This window comes from Sphaeramia orbicularis, chromosome 9 (assembly GCF_902148855.1).
Source record: "Sphaeramia orbicularis chromosome 9, fSphaOr1.1, whole genome shotgun sequence".
NCBI lineage: Eukaryota > Metazoa > Chordata > Actinopteri > Kurtiformes > Apogonidae > Sphaeramia > Sphaeramia orbicularis.
In genome coordinates this window covers 36,326,131-36,349,478 of record NC_043965.1, presented here as the reverse complement: position 1 = coordinate 36,349,478, position 23,348 = coordinate 36,326,131, and the positions used below count along the sequence as shown (strand labels likewise).

Here is a 23,348-nt window from a genome sequence, read left to right as displayed (position 1 = left end):
AATTAGACTATTAGTATTATTACTATATATTGTTGTGTTGTTGTTATTATTATTATAGTAATTATTATTTTCCCTCTCACCCCCCTCACTTTCATTCACCCCCCCCTTCCCCTTTTCACCCCTAATCAATCTATACTGTTTAGTTGCTCTTTACGTTTATTATCTTTTTCCTTGTGATATGATGTGTTCATTGTTGTTGTTTGTCATTATTTTGTTTATTTGTTGTGTTTTTTTCCTGTCAACTATGTCTTGTTAGCTATATCACTAATAAATAAATAAAAACTTTGACCTTCCTCAGTCTTTAAGAGGATATAACAAACTTGCTAGAACATTATCATTCAACAAAATTAAAATTCTGTGTCAGAATAATACAATGGAAGTAAGTGAAATACCAATCCCCTCTCATTTTCAACCAATCAATAATTACAGGGTGGGGAAGCAAAATTTACAATATTTTGAGGCAGGGATTGAAAGACAGTGTATGACCAATTAGTTTGTTGAAAGTCATGAGAATTTATTTGCCACAAGAAAATGTACATAATAGAAAATGTTTTTATTCTATGTGTCCTCCTTCTTTCTCAATAACTGCCTTCACACGCTTCCTGAAACTTGCGCAAGTGTTCCTCAAATATTCGGGTGACAACTTCTCCCATTCTTCTTTAATAGTATCTTCCAGACTTTCTCCTAATAGTTTTGCTCATAGTCATTCTCTTCTTTACATTATAAACAGTCTTTATGGACACTCCAACTATTTTTGAAATCTCCTTTGGTGTGATGAGTGCATTCAGCAAATCACACACTCTTTGACGTTTGCTTTCCTGATTATTCATATGAGCAAAAGTTTCTGAAAAGGTATGGATAATAGTGTTAGGCATGATTATGACATCAATATATGTTTGGTTTCAAAACAATTGACGTAGTGCCTGCTGAGAAAAAACAACTAAATGTTCATTGTAAATTTTGCTTCCTCACCCTGTATAACTAGTTGCCGTCACTAGAATTTACTAATAACTTCAGTATTCTACAACAAAGGTTTTGTGAAAAACAATGGGATACATCAGCACTGACGACGCAACTCCCCTAAATTCTCTAACTTCTATTTGGAACAAAACACTTGTCGTCTCATACGGCCACAACAACTAATTACACCCGTCTGGCCGAGACTGATCCGTCCTCAGTTGACATTATGAGATCAGTGTGTATCTGAGCACACATGGATCCAGGAGCACGGAGTGGGCTCGTGGTGCACAGGTGTCACCAGTGGAGTCACTTCCCCACTTAAGCTCCATCCCCATCTGTTCCATTCATACCCAAAGGAGACGGGTCACAATCACAGCCAGGATTTATAAGTGGACTGAGGAGCATCAGGTGGGGGTAAATTACCACCTTGGCCAATAATCTAATCCAGTGTTTTTCAACCTTGGGGTCGGGACCCCACGTGGGGTCGCCTGGAATTCAAATGAGGTCGCTGGAAATTCCTAGTAATTGATAAAAATAAAATAAAAAACTTACTAATAAAAAATATTTGGTGAGTTGACAAAGACAATTACAATTCATAAAAGACATAACAAACTGTGAAGCTGAAACTGAAGCACTGTGGTACTGTTTATCTGTCAAATGTTCACTGTGGTCAATTTCAGATGCTGCAGCTCTCCCATAATTCATAGTTTGAGGTATTGTTTGTTCAGTATTAATTGTCAGCCTTGTAAATCCAAGCTGGACTGACTGTACATATCCTGACCAAGGAAAATCAAATTCTCACTTTGTGCAGTAATCTACACCTGGCTTTTCTGCCCTAGTCCATAATAATATACATTATATAGACTAAATGTACTCTAAAATTAATGTATATTTGCAACATAGTATAGCAAACTATTAAATGACCAAAAACAAATTAGTTTTAGCAAAAAAAAAGTCTCTGTTTTGAATGTCTGGGGTCACCAGATATTTGTGATGTTAAAATGGGGTCACGAGACAAAAAAAGTTTGGGAACCACTGATCTAATCCAATATTCACCATTTTTATAATCACTGATGTTGTTTATTATTTGGAGCAAAGATCCAACAAAAGTATTTACTCTATAAATGTATGTCCACTACGGTGTCAGGCAAGGGTGAGTAAACTAAAGCCCTGTTTAAAGTTGGATTTAAAAGGTATTTTCAGTCACACTCAAATGAACATTATGATGGATATCATGTGTTTCCAAGATATCCAGATGACCACTTGTGTTAGGATTTTGTTATACCGACGTTACTTCTGCTAGGAGGCCCGTTCACATCGAGCACCAGATTAGTTTCACACACATATGAAAAATAAATAAATAAATAAATAAATAAATAAATAAAGATGCGTGTACAATCCCACCTGTTGACGTTATTAAAACCATTTTCACATCATGCATTAGATCCATGACATATTAATATTTACACTACGAAAGGTATTTAGTCAAACCTCCGCATCACTTGGTTTTGAATGAGTGGATCACAATGCATTTTAGTGGTTATTTGCTCCTGAAGTTGGCACCACCCACTGGTGACCCACTCACTGAGGACAACCTGAACAACCCATCAACAACGGGATGTCAAACATGTTTTATGATCTCATCTGTTTATCATGAAAACTTGCAATTAATGTTGAAATATTACTGAACTGTACTTTTTATTTGATCGTACCATCTTACAGGCATTTCACTAAAGTTTTGTGCATTGATCTATTCTAATATTTATTGTTCAATTATTCAACCATATCTGTCTTACTGTGTGGCGCTATGGGGATCCACCTTCAAAACAATGAATCCAATAATTGTACTGCAGAAACGACCCATACAGATCATCCATAAAGTTGATCATTACACGTACATACAGTAACTCCACTGTTTCTCAATTCCCATGTTATGAAATTCACTGCCTTGTTTTATTACAAAACTATGCAAATAATGTTCTGAGCCAAACAAAAGTGCCTCCCAGACTCTGTTCAAAAGTTATTTTCGATACGGTAAAGCAGGTATGATTTCAGAGGTGTTTGTATGTTTACTGTACTAAAAAGAATATGTGTTTCTGTTATTGGGGTAAAATTATGGAATGACATAAATATAAATGTAAAGATGTGCAATTCATTCATTGTTTTCAAAACATTAGTTTGGAAAGATATTTTGTGAGATACAAGCAGGAATGATTTTGATGTTTTGATTGGTGCCTAAAACGGATTTTGATTTGAATGTAGATGAGGAGCATATAAGTATTTAGCCTCTGCCTGAGCCTATTCAGTCCCAACATAATTCACAGACGATTGACTTAAAATCAGCCTCATTGTTTGTATTTTCTGTATTATGGATAATGGCGGAATAAACCTAAACCTGAAAACTAATATTCGACACCAAGATTTTAACTTTGCTGCAATGTACTTTGGGTTAAAATATCACTTCAGTCTCCTTTATTACTGATAATCAATATCGTTACCTGCCTGAAAAAACACACCAGTCAACCAGAGCTCAAACAGGAACAGTGAATACCAAATGTAGTAATCCAACCACTCCTGATATCACCAACATGTAAACATCTCACAAGATTTATTAATGTTTGTGTTTTCACACACACCTGATGAAGTATTTGACAGAAGTGTCCAAGTGCTGATAGATAAAAATCACAGCTGTTTGTTCGGTAAACTGGCCAGGCTGTGTCAGGCTCTTGGGTTTGTACACATGGAGGAGTGATAAAAACATCCTCTGAATATGGTTTGAAGATAAGAACTGGCGAGCAGCCAATGAACCCAAAAAAAACTACTGAGATTCTTGAGTCTCAGAGCCAAGTTAAACTCTTAAACACTCCCAGCAGAAACATTTAGAGTAAATGCACATCCCAGATGTGCCACAGTGCTGTTGTATAGATATATGTGAGGTATTTTTGGTGCACTTGTCTGCAATTTTACACAACAAGGGTGTTGAAGTCACTAGAGAGAACACGAACTGGAACTATCCGAGCGTAGTTGCTGATTGACAACTACCTTCCTTTTAGCCCTGTTACACATTTCAATGAGAGAGCGCTGTGCTCCAGTTAAGGGGGGTGAGAGTGTGTGTGTGTGTGTGTGTGCGTGCGTGCGTGCGTGTGTGTGTGTGTGGGGGGGGGGGTTTAAAAATAGGACTCACTCAGTCACCACTTAGCCTAGCAATGTGGAGAGCAGATTGTAAATGAGCACAGTGAAGTGGCTGAATGGCAGCCCTTGTCGCCGGCTCTCCGGGCTCTGACACACACTGAATGTGAAGCAGTAATGCACAGTGGTAACGACTGAGCAGTAAACACACTTATCAAGCATTAAAGAGCTGCATGGCAGATAAGGACAACAGCAGGCTGTGTACTGCAGGACTGACAGATTAATTTATGGTTTGTTGAATTACACTTGGGATTATAAACAAATATAACTGTTGACTTTGCCCTTAATGAGACATTACACATCTTAGTTGGATAAAACTTTCCTTTGTGTTTTCCTTGGAGGCAAGTGGAACAGCTGAGGATGTGTCAGTCTCTGTAACAGTGTTTGACACATGACGAGTGCCTACAAGAGACTAAAAAAATGGTTAAAGAGTGAAGAGCCTGTAGCAGAGAGTCTTGTAGGTGAGGCGTTGCCTGGCACACAGAGGTGAAGTGGTTCCTCTGGGCTATGGGGAATGTGACAGACGACTGCTGACTGTACGCAGCTCATCACATACTCTCATTTAATTATCAACAAATGACATGTAACTCATTGGCGTTTGCCTGAAACAATTTGGATTTTTGTCCTTAATATATTATTTTTGTCATTAAAAAACCTCCAGCTGATTTTACAGTACATAGGTGCACTATTATGGACAAAAGTATTGGACAGGGTGTATTCAAGTGTTTCATTGCCAACATGGGTTTAGGCTATAAAACGATAATGACAGATTATAGAATTTTAAATTGTGATGAATGTCATTGGGATAAACTGTACATTTTTCTGTAGTTTTCATTGTTTCCAAGTTTGATTTTACATACTTTTACTCTGCGTTGAAAAATGTGTCATTATTATAATTGTTTTACAAGTTCTACATATGAAATATTATTAAGGGTGTGTCAAGTCTTGCAAAAAAAAAAAAAGAAACTAGAAAAGCACTCAGAGATCGCAGACCTCCACCAAGGCAGATCAGTGCCCTCCCCTGACCACCACCAAAATTTAATCATTTGTTCCTTGTGCCAGTATCAACATTTCCTGAAATTCTCATCAAATCCGTCCATAACTTTTTGAGTTATCTTGCACACGGACAGAGAGACAAACCAACGCCGGCTAAAACATAACCTCCTTGGTGGAGGTAAAAATAACCTGAAAAGAAGTCCTTGTTATTTATTGAGATAACACTGGTCTACAAATTATTATTTTTTTTTTAGAAATTGTCTGCTTCAGAGATTAAATATGCTAAATGTTATGTATTTAATAAAATTAATTGGAAAACAAATGACAAAAGTGCTGTTTTGCTGATGTTTTCAAGGTATGTGATAGAGTGTTATTACACATATATATTGGTTTATGTATATTTATACAATAGATTTATAAATCTTCCACTAGATAGAACCTGTAAAGTGAATGTATTGTAATATTTCAGTGTTTTGAAGTAGATCTGGTAGCTCTGAGACAAATATTCTTTTTGAGTAAAACCCACTCTCATTAATTCTCGAATTTCATATTTTGATCCAAGACTGTATCTTAGAAACTATGACCAACTAGCACTTTTGACTTGATTTTTCTTTATCAGTGACTCACACGTGGTAAAATTTCATTGCTTTTATTCTGGAAGCATTTTACTTGTAGACCAGTGTAATTAAATGATACCAACAGTCATGTAAAGGTTTTTATAATATGATATGATGAGTTAACAGGCAGATAAAATCAGTAGGAATGTGATGTCCTATAAGCTGCAGGTGTGATGATCTGAGGTCAAATGAATATTTTTATTCATATAATGTACAGGTTTAAAAAATCAAATTAAATAAAATAAATATTTGGATTATTGTAGAAACTGACAAGGTCCAAATCACAAATAAAAATACTGTCACAAGGAGAATTTATTAGCAGAAAGTTACCACTCATAAACTGCTGTTTGGGACCTTAAACCACTCCTGGAGAAAAAAAATGCTTTGTGTTAATGTTTGTGATCATCTTTCATACTCTTGATTGAATTCCAGAGGTTTTCCAAAGGGGTTCATATGTGCTCTCTTCATTTGTACCAGGGCTATATATCTTGCATGTGCTCCATATCTCACATGTTCTACATTTCATCTGAAAGTATCAGTTATCGTCATTGCACAACACACAGACATGAAACCCTCCTGCAGACGATTCATTCATATGACCCTGACCTCATGAACTTTCCCCCATTGTACAGTCTCTATATTAGAAGATAATTACCTCCTGCTTTATGCATAAACCATTAGAGGGAAGATCAATACCCGCGCTCAGTCCGACTGTGCTTCATTAAATGCACCACGAGGCATCACCCTGACAGGGCTTGAAAAATGTGTTGGCAGCCTCCTGGTTGAGCCACATGTCTGCAGATGCTGTGCTCTAACACTGAACTATGCTCCAGAGGCAAACATGTCTGACTGCTCCTGTTGTACCGCTGGATAAGTCACATTGAGTTTTGACCCTGTGAGCCATAACAAACTGATTATAGACTGATTACACTAATGAAACACATAGAAGTTACAATACACAACCCCTTCCCTGCAGCCGTGTCCTTGCTAATCATAGTTGTTCCATAAAAGCAATGAAAAGTTCACAGGCAATGTGATGTGAAGAGCTCTGCTTAGGCCTGCAAATGTCTTTTACACAGTACCATGCATCTCTAAACCCGCGTGCAAGTGCTGTGAGGTCATTTCAGGAAAGCAGGCTAAAGGGAGGACATTACAGCAAGTGTGACCCAGAGAGTCTATTAGCAGCATCGACCTGCTTCTCTGGAGTTTCATGGCTTAAATCATCCCATTCACGATAGGCCACAGGTTGAGCTACTATTACCCTGACGTCAAACTCCTATCAGACAACACTGGTAACACACTGTATAATATTACACAGTGCATAGTTACGTCAGTGAAGCTATTTGATTGAGTTTACTGTAATGTACTGTATCGCTTGCCAGGGCACACAACCACAATGTGTGAATGCAATGCTATTATTATCCTTTCATTTGCCAGGGCATGGGTGCTGTGTGGTGTAAATGCCATTTCAGAAGCTTTACTGACTTGCCAAGAACCTAATTAAGAGGGAAAGAGCAAATACTTGAATTTTCTGTCATGCAAATAATCACACTAAAACACAATTTACTAGGTGATTAAGCTCAATCAAAATCATAATTTAAATTATGAGTAGGAAAGGAATAAGGGTATTTTACATATCTGAACAGATTTGCTTTACTGTTTACAGGGTTCGCAGTTTCTTGCAGATTTTGCTTCTGTGCATAACTAGTATCCCTCATATATTACAGTGCGCAGTCATTTCTGTACAAATTTTTAATATGAACTATATTTATGTTCCATGTGAAATGTCTCCCTGTGCTCAAATGATGCATTCATTTTTCCAGGGTCAAACAGAGGCTACAGACAGATCTGTTAAACTCAACATGACTAATGTTATAACAGGCTTGTTATTTGTGAGACAGATTACATTAGTGATGCTTGAAAAACATAATTTTCTGGGAATATACACAAGAGGTCATCCACTAGTGGTTTTTTAAAGGCTGATATAATAATGATTATTTGGAGCTGGACAACCAAATAATGGGCTGATAACAGTACACCCCTCCATTCAGAATCTCAACACTAAAAATACATTACACATATCTGACATCAACTTATTTCACTTTATAACTGTTATACTGAACATCTACATCAATGTAATAAATTACCTGAATAAATAAATTTGAATCACAAAGCATCAAATTTGAAGTGATTCATCCACAAATGTGGGACTGAACATGAAACGTTTGAGTCGTTACTTTTCTTCAAACATCTGCTGATACCGATAGTTTGTAAAATGTACTATGTCCACCAATTAATAAGCAAAATGGATTTATCGCTCCATCTCTTATCTACAGAATAAACAAAACAGCAACACACAAACAAAATGCCTCTCCTTTTTTCCACTTTTTCCCTCCTCAGCCCTGCTCATATTGGGTACTCGTGTTTCCCTGGTCCAGTTGCCACCACGCCTCAGCCCAAACCACATGGGCAGCTGCTGCCCAGTCCTCCTGTCACCCTCCCGCTGAGAGATGAACGTTTATTCAGGGGCTACAGACACAACAACAAATTATCACCACTAGAGGTGATGTTTTTAAGGATCCAGGCCAAAGCATGACATCTGAGTTATGCTTACATCTCAGTTCCTTTGGTTCTCACTTAGCTCATGGTTCTGGACAGCTGGACCTCTGCTACATTTGCACAATTCAAGCAATTGTTTGTGTTGTTGTAGCTTCCAAGAGCCAGGTGTAGTTTGTTAGAGCTCAGCAGTTTTATTTTTATGATTCCCGCTCCTCCCCTTTCTCCTGGGAAAATGTTCAATGGAGCTGCCAAATCAATCACAAGATTGTTGATGGGAGTTGCAGTTCTCTGCTCGGTAATCTCTCCAGCAGTTTCTGCAATCTGAATTCTGCATTCTTCCCTAAAAACATGACTACAGTCAAATCACTTTTTGACAGAATGAAACAGCTGATGTACTGTAGGTTTTACGTTCCCTAATGTACAAACTTGCCTGTTAACTCATCCCACGGGCAAAACACAACATAGTTAAAAAGATAATTAATAATAACAAAGTAGTGCTAGAGTGGACTTTGCATAAAAATTCTTTGAACTTATCTTAAAGCCAGAAACTCTCCTTAAATCAGGGAGGAAAACTTTGCTCTGGGAGAAATCTGTAACCAGAGGTCTCTGGGGAAGACCTAAGCCCTGCTAATAACATTCTGCACACATTCTCAGGGGGACTTCTCAATTCACAGCACCCCACACATTAGCACAGGCAGAAATATGCTTAGAAGCGAGTCTGTCGTTGATAAGCACTGCAACCCTGAAAGATTTCATTAACATAGAGCAAGATAGATTATGCAAGACAGGCTAAGCCCAGAGGCACTCATCGTAGGGGGCTTGAACCTGCCACAGCTGGAGAATGAGCGAACATACAGTGTGTATCTCATCAGACAACTTCCACATCACAAACTAAATGCAATTATGGCATCATGCCTGAGGACTGACAGAAATGAGAATATCACAGATGTGTAGCATAAGTGCAACATCCTATGCATCATTTGAAAAAACATGGGAAAGACAGATACAGTCAGAGAGGTGTATGTCGTAAGAAAAATACAAAGTGACACTAGCTGACATCTTCACAAAACACAGAGCAGAGGAGGATGTACAGGATCAGAATATGAAATGAATAAAGGAGGGTGGCGAGTATAAGAGCCGGGGATGGCCTTGTAGGAAGATCGATAAAACAAACTAATTGATATTCACAGGTTATACTGCCTGTTATTCAGTGATGCTAAAAGTCAGTGTACTCATGGGAATGATGCAAAGAGGTACATTAGAGCTGCTGCATTATTAAGCACCTCCAAGTTATGCAGAACTGATGTAGAGTTTCAGACTGAGAGGGAACTGTGTTGAACTGAGTGATTTGTTAAACTTGACGGGGGAAGATACTGTTTACCTGCTGGTGATGAAATGGACAGCACTGTGCACACTTGTCTTATATGATTTCACTCCTACTGTGTCAAAATTTCAAGATTATACCTTGTAGGTGCAGTAGGGGTCAGTGTCCAATCCTCACAAGGAGGACAACACTGCTGTAAACAAGCAGTACTGTTTGAGGGATCATCTGGATTTGGACGAGCAGGCAACAGACCCACAGCAGTTTAAAGAGGACTTTAGCAATTATTCACACTGCTGAAGAAGCACATGGTGGTAGCAACGACGGGGGCCAGGTCTCCACACCAGTGTTTGAGAACAATAAACTCTGCTGTTCATGTCAGTTCTGATCAAACGGTTGCTGAAGTAACTGAGCACAACCAGGTCAATGAATTAGATCACAGCCATGTGCGAGTCGGATTAAGACTCCAGCTGAGATCCTAATGTGGAGTAAAGTGGCCCTGTTGAGTGGCGCTCCCTGCACTGGCACCCGAGGTTTCTAGTGTTAGAGCTCGCTGCTAACTCAACTCTAGTCTGCACAACTTTGCAAGTGTGAAGCAGCAACGTGTGAGATCTGAGAGGGAACAGTTTTACCACAGAGGTCAGGCCCAAGACAGATCATTTCAGTCAATCCCCACCAGACATGAAGCAAAACAAACAGAAAACATCCTCATAGAAGAGATAAGGCAGGATGAAACCCCTTCCTTTGGCTTGAGGCAACAAGAGCTACAGAACTGCACAACAAGTTCCTTAAGAAAACATCCACACCAAATCATTGAAAAAGTTCTTGATGTTAACGGAACACTGTATATAACAGTAATATAGGCGACTACAGAATTGTTAATGTTTCAGTTCCATACAGATATATAGTACTGTGCCAAAGTCTTAGACTGCCTTTAGCTTTGTTGTTTTTGCAGGACTGAAATGAACATTTGTATTTATTTCCATTCTCTTTTCTTTGCAAACAACAAAGAAATACAGGCAACATGTGCACAGCCTTAAAAGACAGACAAAAATCTGAACTAAATAGGTTCTAAAGGTTAAAGTCACTATTTAGTGTGACCCCTGACCCTGTGACAAGAAGCAGCGCAAATAATTAGAAACAGCTGACATGTGCTGAATGAAACCTGGTATAAAACATCAGAAAATTAAAGCAATTAATCTCTTATTGTCTAAACAAAAGACTTAAAGATTAATTGCAAAGGGAGATCATACTAAATACTACCACTTTGGTCTGGTTTTACTGTTGTACATATATATATCCAGTTTGTATCTTAATACAGAAACTGAGAAATGCATATGTGATCATTATAACTAATTACTAAACCAACACACCTTTTGCACAGTACTGTAAATACAGATGAACTTTACCGATCCCCAGGGGGAAACTCATTAAATGAGCACCTGTACTTATATAAGACAGCATAAGAGATGCACATTTCTCTGTTCAAATGACTTCTAATAGTGTCTTGTTTTTCAGCTGAACAAAATGTCGGAGTACAACCGAGCATTGCTGTACAGAAAACACACAAACTGCAGGTTTTTCAGCAGAAATCTACATACTGCCAGACAAAACAAAACAGCGCAGCGGAGGAAATCCACATCTTGGCTGCTGTCAGGCAGAAGGTTCAAGGTACTGCCTCTGTCACAGCTGTGACCAACAACTTCCTTCCCCACCATCGAGAGTATTCATTCACTACAGATTTCACATTGTGTGTCAAACCGTGTCATAAATATAGTACAGCTGGAAGTAAACATTTCTTGAACTGGTAAAACACTACGCCTTAAAACTGGGAACACAGGTACAAATTCAATTCCACACTTTGCCACTGTTTCAATCTGATGCTTGTGCAGTTTTTGTCAGATTCATCCCACATAGTCTCAGACATTCATGGAAGACGACCTGTAATTCACAGTAAGGGTGAAAGCCTGAGGGCCATCACAAATAACCCTCATTTAAAAATATCCTCACTGTGCAGTGTTCTTTTAAATAGGCTTTTGACCCAAGGATAACACAGCGAATTGCTGGCGTGGCCTGCCTACAAACTAGATCGTGATACTTTTTCGGAGGCTGGGAATGCAGCCCACTCCCATCACCTCCTATGTCCTGCTGAGAGCTCTGTATATCTGCATGTAGGTGCATGAACAAAAAAGGCTGTTTCTATCTATACATCCATGGAATTTGGATGATGGGTAATATATAAAACGGATGCCTATTCATACACTGGCAGGAGAGGTGTGAAATAATAGCATGTGACAGATGTGAGAGGATAAGGTCGCCTTCACAGTTGAACTACAAAGTAAAAAGACCAAAGCCTGACAGAGGAAAGGCTGACTGGAGCCCCATGGATCTATGGCTTCAAAGACTAAAATGTCACCTCAGACCAGTAGGCTACACTAGCATCAAATCTTTTAATACTATCTAGGTCTATCTGACATGACGTGACAGGGTGAAATACAAAGTTAAGTACAGATATCTATGGTCTATGCGGGACAAACAGAGAGGTAAGTCCTGCCCTTTCCGGTGCGTCCCATGGGACCTTACATCAAGACAAAAAAAAAGGCATTGGTAGTGACTGAAAATGAACGTGACTTGAATTAGTCCATCAATTATAAGTACGGTGTCTGTCAATTTAAAAGACAACTGTACAAGAAAGTTACTGTTTGTGGCAAAGGTAGTACCATTAAACTTGTGTGAAACCGCTCAAAAGGGACGTCACCTCAACAGATTTCACCTTGTTCTTGAAATGAGGCAGAAACAACCTAGCACCTGGTTATATTTCGGGCTTTACAGACATCTTCAGTAGCTCTGAGTAATCAACGGTGCAACTTTTATGTGTGCAATCTTTCTAATTTGGTATTTTCACAGTCACAATGACACTTACGCCATGTTATGACAAACGACGTCTGTGACTTAGAAAACTTTGCCTTAAATTCACAGAAATCATGTGTATAATTTCTGACATGGCACTGATGATTTTGTGTCCAACTTTGCCTGGTGTAGATGTTTTATAAAGTAAGGTACATGGTAATCCACTGGAGGGAGTGGGACTTCACTTCACTATTGACAGAGAAAGTCAAAAGTCATTCATTCATTCATCATCTGAACCCGCTTTATCCTCACTAGGGTCGCGGGAGCCTATCCCAACTACTTATGGGCAAAGGCAAGGTACACACTGGACGAGTCATGAGTTCAGGACTGACACAGAGACAAACAACCAATCACTCTCACATTCACACCTATGGGAAATTTAGATTAACCAATGAACCTATCAGTGCATGTCTTTGGATGGTGGGAGGAAGCCGGAGTATCTGGAGAGAAAAGCCCAAATTATTCCACGAAACTCATGTTGAAAATGGTTAAACTGACACGGTAGTATATTTAATAATGAATGTTATGTTATTATCTTGCTGTTAGCACATAAATTGTACTCCAGAAAACTTACTAAAACCTACAAAGAAAAGTTAAAAAGCATGGAAATGCGAAACAGAAAATGTGTAGAAGCCCTGACAATAACAGCTGACATTCATTCATTTTCCAAACCGTTCAATCCTCAGGAAGATCACAGGGGGTGCCAGATCCAGGGTGTACCCCACCTTCGCCTGTTGGTAGCTAGGATAGACTCCCCCCCACACACACACCCCATATGACCCTCCACAGGACTAAATGGCTCAAAAAAAGGAATTTCCATGAGATAGTTATGCATTATAGCTCACAAATCTGTTAACACCGAACCCTGCCCGACATTCCAAGGCCTCTGTGTAGGAGTGTGCATTTAGTGCGTTCGGTGCTTCTTGCCTCCCTTACAACATCAATCTTGCTTCGACCCACTCTAACACAATGGTAAACATTTTGGCTGCTCGGGTCCCTGCTGTAAAAAATGATTCAAAACACTCTGGTATGATTGATTTATTTTTTAGAATTTATGTATTTTTTATGTTAAAAACCCCAATAGGAGTGATTGATTTCCCAAACTCCTTTTTTCTTTATCTGTACTGCACAGACCTGAAAGTACTAAAAATTGAATTCCATACTTCTCCACACTGAGTATGTGTCTATTTTATTTGAAATATTTAAACTGTGCTATGTTTCTAAAAAGAAATCAACAAAAAGGGGTCTATAATAAAATATTCTTGACATTGGCGTTCTAGTCTGTCCACTCCAGAGCGCTGCCAGGGCTCTGACCAAGTCATCTCCATGGATTTCTAAAACCCCTAACTACAAAAAGAGGCAACGATGCGGAAGACCTGCCCTAGTAATCACCCAGTCCATCTGCATGTCTTCCTCTGTGTCCCACTGATGGACACAGCCTCACTCTTGTAGACACTACGAGCCTCTGCCTGCTATAGACTCCATGATCTCTCAAAAAAAAACAAAAAAAAAAACACTCCAGCCAAGGGTGTCAAGAGGTAGAGCTCTGTTTCTACTTATTACCAGTCATGGTCTCCCTCTGGCAAAACAACATGAGGGGAAACAGGGTGGAGACACCCATGGAGGGAGAGGCTGGAGGTCTAAATTAATCCCACATGTTCCCCAAGAGGAGACTTTCCAGGCAGCCTCGGCTTATTCCACTGGTGGGAGGGTAGTGGAGAACAGCAAACTCTGAAAGCACCTCACTGCACTTTCCCGCACTTTTCGCCCACACACTGCTGTGCACTGCCTCCACATGGATCCATTTAGCTCAAACTATGGCATCACAAGGCACAATTTACTTTTTTGGCGAGCACCAGAGTTCCAAAAAGTTATTCCTAGAAAAAAAATCCAAAGGACTTTAAATAGATTTAAAGAAAACAAAGTCATGAGCTGCAGTGAGAAGCAGAATAAGTCTAAATGTTCAACACTATTGATCTGTAATAGAGATGAAGATGTTTCCTTTGTTTCTAAGGGCATATTAAGTTTATGTGAATCAAGCGAATTACAAAACACATGCAAGTACAAGTTCAGGTCTTGGCTGCAGGAGCATGGACTACTTTTAGAAACCACTGATTCCTATTAAAGTGCGATGGAAAAACATCATGCTAAGAACATGAGTCACATTTTGGATTGTTCATCACCTGCTGTTGCAGATTAGTTAGTGTAAGCCTCATTCATTTATGGTAAATCATGCTAATCAGTACTGATCTCACGCTGTTGAAGACACCTGGTCTCATCCTAATGAGTATTTACAGGAAATGAGATGTGTTAGACCGCAAACCTATAGTATATATCGATACAATGATTCTATGTGTTCATTCTTATCTTTATCACAAAGGAAAATACTTTTTATTTATCTTATTTAGCATGCAAAAATGGTTAGAAGCTTATTTACTTGTCAAATATGATCATTTCAATGGAGTGGACAGCCATTTATAACGTAAACTAGGGCTGCACAATACACCAAAAAAATATCGATATTGAGATAACAGAGTGTGCAATATTCATATCACAAAAACATGCAATCCTTTATTTTCTTTTTTTTTCATTAACTTCCAGTTTTACACACCATGGGGTGCCAGAGTGGGTTTCTCTATCACTCTAACATGCTAGTTTTTCCTGCAAAAAAACTGAAGTAATGCTACTGCTGCTGGTTGAATGTAAGTTTACATGTTATTAATGTTGGAAAGATGTGAATATTTTCAGAGCACAACTTTGAGCAAGACCTGAACACTTATATTTAAAGATTTTATTTTTATATGCAGTATTTACCAAACCAGGCAAACAATGGAATAGTGTTTTGTTAAAGCTCTTACATGGCGGTACTCTGGCACTTTTGTTATTATGAAATACATACATGTCATTCACACATTGTTATATGCGAATAAAATGACAAAATATTTGACTATGTTTGTGTCTGAAGGTCTATGGTAGCAGCATCACCAGGTTCTTAGACAGAATTGTGTAAGTGATTGTAGCAGTGCAGTATTTTGTCTTAAATGATAAATAATTGAGTCAGCATACAAACAACTGGCTCATTTTAACAGTTTAGGAGCATTTTTCTTAGTAGATGAAATTGGTATTTCTTTAGGTGAATGAGAAATATCGCAATATTATTGTTATCACAATGCTGTACTCCCAGATCGTAAGTTTTGCAATATCGTGAAACCCAAATGTAAACCCTAAAATAGGAGGCATGTGAAAACTGACTTGATCTTAAACCTGATGTAAGTGTAAGCTAAGCCTTGTGTTTATGTATTATGTACTGCAGATGGCACTGCTTCAGGATGCACGGTGGAGCGCCAGGGAAGAGGATCTGTCAGCATTATCTTAACCCAGTTGTGGAGCAGTGACAGGAAGGCAAGGAAGGAACAAGATTACATGACCTGGCCTTTTATTCTCTGAGCTTCTTTCACTCATCAATACCGATAGAGGCCGACTCTTCTGACTGTACGAACAGGCAGTTTGCTGATGAGGTCCGTATGAGCCATGGGGGCGGAAACATTAGATTCCTGCTCAAGTTTGCCTTTGCACATTTGACAAATAGAAAACAGACCATCATATCACATACTCCTCAAAAAGGCGACGAAATACACAATACTGGAAAAATGCAAGAACACTAGTGCATTCCTGTGAATCCCTGAGTAGTTTTATGGAAACAAGGACAAGAATTGTGTCATCAGTCTGCAGATCACTTCCAATCAGTTCTAGAAAACCGAAATTAACTCCTTTCCTTGGGAGTCTTTCAAGGTCTTTTGTCTAATTCCCGACCTTCCCAATAAAATCCATCACTCCAAAGCTTTACTCTGAGGAGATACAACAGCTGGACATAGCTTGGCCCCGACACAGGAGGCTGATATATGGCAGTTCTCTACCACAGCAGACAGGATTGGTTTCTGTGTGTGTGTATCTTGGATATAAAAGGTGCACGCTAATGGTTTGCTCCGAGCCAAAAGAGTCCCCTAAGAACCACACTCTGTTAGAATATTATTAGATCAAGAAATCGGTCTGAAACCCACATTTGAGCCCATTTCTGTCAAACAGCTAAAAATATATGAAAGATGGAGTTCAGGTTTGAATATGGCGAGGAGTTTATGGGCTCTTTTATCCCAACATTATCAAACTAGTAATTTTCATATTATCAACAAAATCTGCCTAAAATCAACTACTTGCCTTTCTTAATATCCACACAATGCCTGAATGAATCTACAGCACCGCAAAACCTCTCCATATATTTACAGAATAAATGTTCTACAGCTACAGGGGACTGGATCTTGTCTTATAGTAAATCATAAACCTCAAAAGAATGTAAACTAACCATAAACCACAAGGGAAACTAAAAACATGCTGTCACGAGTAATGAATTTATGATAGGAGGCGCTGATTTATGTTGTTTGAGGAGCGGCTTTTTCTGGATTATTTATACGTGGAATAAAGTCGCTGTTTCCCCATCACCTTAAGTACCTTCTGAGAACTGAAGTGGCACAGCTCTGCCCTGCAATTGTCAATCCCCAGGCCGTCTCGCCAAGGTGCTGATAGACAAGCACCTACGGAGGAAATTACCCTGTTATCTAATCTGACAAAGCTCGCCACACCACCCTGATCTGCTACTGGACTGAAAAAAATAATTTAGAAAAATACAGCAGTTATCTCTACGAACCAGCAGACTGGCCCCACGAGGGATTTTTTGAATAGGCCGCTGGGATGTTTTATTCCTGGAGCGCTTGTATGTCTACTTTCAGAGTTGTAAATTTCACTCGAGATGATCAAATTTTTATCCACTGTGTGACATGAGGACACGATTGCTCCTTATCCACTTGAGCTGAGGGACTAAAACTCTTATCAGAAGTATGACTGCAGCAGTTTGTAAAAGACGGGATATATATTCAATCAGGGTCTGGGCCTGATGGCGAAATGGGTAGGATGTGTCAAAGATGAATATTGATGAGCTGCTCTCAGAAGTGAGATACTGTAGTACACAGGTGTCAAACATGCGGCCCGGGGGCCAAATCCGGCCCGCCAAAAGGTCCAGTCCGGCCCCTGGAATGAATGTGTGGAATGCAAAAATTACACTAAGATGTTAGCAATCATTAACCTATAAATAATCGTTAACCTATAAATACTCACAACTCCATATTTTTCTCTTTGTAAATGTAAATGTTTTCATGTATTTACACTAAAATAAAGTATAATATTGCAAAAATATCTGAATAACCTGAACAAATACGAACAACCTGAAATGTCTTTAAGAGAAGTAAGTGCAATTTCAACAATATTCCACCTGTTACTAAATGTTTTGTGTATCTGTAGATCCACTGTGATCTGTAAGTTATAATGTACATGTGTAAATGATAAACTGAAGCATAATATTGTTAAAATTACACTTTTTTTTCAGTTTGTTCATATTATTCACATTGTTTGAAAGGATAGTTTGTAGATGCAAATATTTTCACAATGTTATTTCACTTTTTTCACTCGAAAACACAGAGAAAAGTTTGGAGTTGACATTATTTGTATATTATTCTATTATAATTTTACTGGTTCGGCCCACTTAAGATCAAATTTAGCTGAATGTGGCCCCTGAACTCAAATGAGTTTGACACCCCTGCTGTAGTACAATGATGTTAAACGTGCAGCCCAAAGGTTCCAATCCGCCCCATGAGATGAATTTGTGAGATATTAACAGTGAAGGGTGTTGAAGTTCAGGGGCCACATACAGACAAATGTGATCTCAAGTAAAATAATAGTATAATAAGATAAAAATAATGACTCCAAATTTTCTTCTTGGTTTAATGTGACAAAAATATCTCATTATGTCTATAAATAATGACAACTTCAAATTTCCCTTTTTGTTTTAGTGCAAAAAACCCCAAAAAACATTAAACTATGAAAATATTTACATTTAAAACTATACTTGAACAACCAAATGTGAATAACCTAAACAAATATGAACAACCTGAAACGTCTAAAAGAAAATGAAGTGCAATTTTAACAATATTCTGCCTGTTACTAAATGCTTTGTGCCTTTGTAAATTCGATATGTAACACGTAAGTATAAATGATAATTTGAGGCATAATATTGTTAAAAGTGCACTTATTTTTCTAAAGAAATTTCAGTTTTTTCAGGTTATTCAAATCTTTTTTTTTGTTTGGATAGTTTGTAAATGTAAATATTTTCAGAATTTAATGGGGGGTTTTTTGCACTCAAGCAAAAAGTACATTTTGGAGTTGTCATTATTTATAAGCCCAATGTAATATTATTTTTTCACATTAAACCAAGATGAAAATTTGGAGTCAGTATTTAGAGTTTATTATCAGGGCTCTCAACACACTCACACCCCACACCTTGTATTTCTCATGCAGAGAAATTACCAGGATAACGCCCACCAAGTTGTGCCGCTATTTTTTATTACAGTGGAACAGGCAGGAATCAAGTGGGTTCCCTGTGGAGTTAAGAAGGCGCACCAGCTAATCAAATACAAACAATATAGCTACTGAACAGCCAATCAAAAATTAGCATTGTTGTATTTGGGTAAGATTTAGATATTCCCGCTAAAACAACTTGACAGAAGAGGACAGCTGTCACATTGATCTCGCCAAAGTACAATAAACCAAACTAACATTATTTCTCTCTCTCTCTCTCTCTCTCTCTCTCTCTCTCTCTCTCTCTCTCTCTCTCTCTGTCTCTCTCTCTCTCTCTCACACACACACACACACACACACACACACCTGCACTAAGAAATCCTGAATTAAATAAATATTTTCATTTGTATTATTTTTTGTGTCATTTATCAGACCATATTTCTTGAAGTTAAAGATCAGGTGTTGACATGTGTACTTGTCATAACTCTTTGTTTTTGCTTTCACAGATCCTTGTTCTCAAGTAAAGATAGTTTATTTTTAGCACGCCGTTGTTTATGGGAAAAAAAAAAGGTTTGGACCATCCTAATACTGGCAAAATATCCTCCATCACACATTTAAATAAACAAACTCAACCCAAATCAACCACAGTGTCACATGAGTAATATTAAAAACAGGCAGCCAAGATGGTCCCGCTCCTGCAATGAGGATAAACAAGATGAGTTAAACCAACAATTCATTTGACTACAGTCGAATGCGGTGCACTTCGCAGCCACCAGTGTCACATCGAAGAGCAAACAGGCTCTAATGGACACTAATACTAAGAAGTGAGGCATTAATGATTACAAGCTTGTTTACCAAACCTCTTGACAAAAAGACAACAGCAGCTCAGCATACATAATGACATGCAGGGTGTGGATTAGGATCAATGAACAAACATTCAATTAAGCTTCTAGACCTTGAATTAATAGAACAGAAAAAAGGCATAATGGTTGAAAGCCGCAGAGTTAAAAGCTGAACGGTACAAGTAATGTAAAGCATTGAGATCCTGGTTGTGTCTCTAATAAAACACATCGGAAATAGCTTTAAAATCCCCTAGAAGAAATATCTGAGTGGCGGGCAAACGCAAAACAATGCAGTCTGTAACGTCTGAATGAAGGTTGATTGAATGGATCTACAGTGAAAAGGAGGAAACAGATGTGGAAGTCGGAGATTAGAGTGGAGTCGGGCCTGTTCTCATGCACAGTTCTGCTCTAGGCCTCCTCTCCAAACGCCAGCAGCACCAACTACTCTAACATAATTCACCACTACACTGCTGAAAAAAAAAAACAAAACTGCTGAACACAGGTCTTGTGTAGATGATCAATCGATAGCTTCCACACATCCATCCACGCATATGCTGAAGTGTGGCATGAAATAATAACGGCTGTCCTGGCTATTTTGTTTCTATAACAGGTTATACATTTGGCATACAGTCAAGACCAGTGATTAAGCCTTTCTGAGGAATTACTAAAAGGTAAAAAAAAAAAAAAAAAAGGCTACTTGAAGGCAGTGATGCAGAACTGAGCCAAATTTAGACCAAGTGAGAGGTCTTAGCTACAGTAAAATACAATCTGGTTATGGACAGATAAAGCTGGGATAATATTACCATGGCTAAGGCATGACTAAAAGCTTAATTTATCATCCGTCTATATTGTGGTCGTGCTGCGCAGATATAAATAATTCTGTTCTAATGTGCTCTAATTCTATCTCTGTGGGAAAGACAAACTGTCAGGACTCAGTCAGCCAAACACAGTGACACCATGGGCTCTTATGTGTGTCTATGTGAGCAAGTACTGGCCCCAACTCTCATATCCTCTATTGCCCATGACACCAAATAGCCTCCTGTCAACAGCGCAACCTTTAACACACTATGACCTGGACGTAAAATATCTCTGTCCCCGGCAGACCTGAAACTTGGCTGTATTTGAATGTTTGTTGCCTCTTTGCATTCCTTACTTTAAGGGTTTAAATTTCCCCTAATTTGCACTTGTTGCTTATTAGTCTCTGTTTTATTTAAATACATAAAATGGCTCTCAGGCTTTTACTGTTTTCCACTGGTTTAGTCCTTCAGTCAGAAGAAAGACAAGGCTCGACTGGGTTCAACATAATGGACGCTGTCTGAGAATGAGAAGGCATGGCCTAGTTTGGACGTGGACTGTCCCCTGGGGGGGGTTCCATTATACGTGACTCAATCCTCTAGGTTTTTTTTTTTACTCTGAAATGAAGGAGCAGCAGAGTAAAGTCTTAATCCTCAACCCTGAACCATCTGCTGAGGGATGGACCTTAAAATACAGATTTACATCAAACAAAACCAATAAAAGACCAACAGTTGGAAAAGAAAAGCAATCTAATGTCTGTTGTTTGGGAATAATACACCTGAATAGCAGATCTTACAATAAATCATTGTGCATCATGGCTTGTAAATCAGCCTATTTGTTTATGCAAAGCCCTTGACAGTACACTAGGGAGTGCTGGGATTTTTAAAGCTACAATCCAACCTATTGATGCAGCCTAACACCATATGTTTCCTTCAGTCTCAATCACTGACCTGAGCATGTAAACCCACTCAGGGTGCAAATTTGCTGTGGTTACTGCTTTACACACACATTACATGCAACAGCAATAAGCTACAGCCATATTAAGCAGAAAACATTTGACAAAGATGCAGTGAAACATCAGTTGTACACCACCCATATATTTTCCATTAACACTGTGATATAAAGGCCTTAAAACCTGCCATTTTCACTTCATCTTGCAGACTTTAGTCATTATTCTGGGTCAGGGGTCCCCAAAATGCTGCTGGAATCGCCTCAGGGATCCTCAAGGATGTAAGACTGAGCATGTTGTTGATTTTTATGATAATCCATTCACCTTGGGGTTTGCACTAGAGGAAGACGTATGTAGAAAATGATGATTCACACCAGAAACATCACTCTCTCAGTTATCTCTCTTCCTATGGGGTTAGCTCAGCGGTAAATTCATGGCTCTAACTTGCTCATTTATCACAGAGAGGGAGGGGGGTTAGGTCAAAGCCTCTATTACTTGGGGCTCCTCAGTGTGATTGTGATGTTGTGTGACAGTAATATCACCTTGACTGCAGCAGGTGTGGATGAATGACTGTTACCTGGTTGTCAGAATCGAGACATTCACATGATCTCAATGAATAAAGGCTTGGTTATTTATTCCATCTTATCACATTTATACCTATATGTGCACACACGGTGGTGGATGCAAATGCAATGCAAGTCCTGGGAGTCCTCTTTGGGGGGAAAGACCATTGTGATGCTGCTGGATTAAGTTTGCTCAGACTGTAATATACAACTGCCTGGGGTTATTTCTTTATGGAAAGTGACTGACTAAGGCCTGAACTATGAGCTCCTGCACAGATATAGTGTTGTTCAACTTGCATGGCATTATTGGAAGTTTCCCTTTTAGGTGTTCTGTCTGATGGTGTGTGCATGTGTGTGTGTGTGTGGCTGCAGGAAGACTGTGTAAAGGCAGCGGTTCTGCTATGGAACCCCCCCCCCCCCCCCCATTGGGACAGATATACAGCTTTAAAAATCACTTATTTAGCCTAAGTGACTAAATCCATCCATGCAAACTTCCAGTCGGTGTGTGTTGCGCGTCATCCGAACGCACATAGTGTATGAAACCAAAACATGCACCGAAAACAGAGCAAGAAGCAAACTTACGTGAACACGAAAAATAAAGTGGTCGATCCCACAAGGAGTGTGGCAGCTGTGGATACTGGGATGTATTTGGTGGGTTTAAATCTCTTTCCAGCGCTGTTGGGCATTCTGTAATTTCCACATTCCTCAATTATTTATTCCGATTGGAGTCGCATGTAGAAAAGAGATCCGGGATGCGAGACAAGGGGGGCCTTTAATGCGGCTATTAAAAGGTACAACCAGTCCGTGTTTTCTGTCGGTGAAGCCGCATAGATCCTAAGATAGAGAAGCAGGAATACACTGAGCTCTCTCTCAAAGCCTGGAAATCCCACCCTTACAATCCAGCCCACTGCTGAGGTCACTGAACCGCTTGGAAAGGTGGAGCCTCTCTGCAAACCCTGCAAGTGTCTTCAAGAAAAAATAAAAATAAAAATAAAAAATAAAGTAAAAAAAAAAAAAAAAACATGCATCCGAATTATCATGCATCGGAAAAGAGCGATCATTACACATTTTATTATATACAAGGAAAATTTTTACTCAATGCTCCATAGTTTCAGAATCATGTGTTTATGTTGTTTTATTATCAGCATCAAAGTTTTAACAGGAAAAGCCTTTATTTTGACTTTATTTAGACCAAAGTACAAACACTTTTCAGTTCGCTCTTATAATCATACACCATATTCA

General features: G+C 38.8%; 1 protein-coding gene across 1 annotated transcript in view; it reads right to left on the bottom strand.

The window, feature by feature from the left end:
• The window catches only part of zdhhc8b (zDHHC palmitoyltransferase 8b), an 86,927-nt gene extending 63,902 nt beyond the window's left edge, over positions 1-23,025 (bottom strand). The window contains exon 1 of the mRNA XM_030142742.1: positions 22,689-23,025. Within this exon, the coding sequence (XP_029998602.1) occupies positions 22,689-22,792 (104 nt within the window). The 5' untranslated portion in view covers positions 22,793-23,025. The remainder of the gene's footprint in view (positions 1-22,688) is intronic.
• Positions 23,026-23,348: the final 323 nt, after the last annotated feature.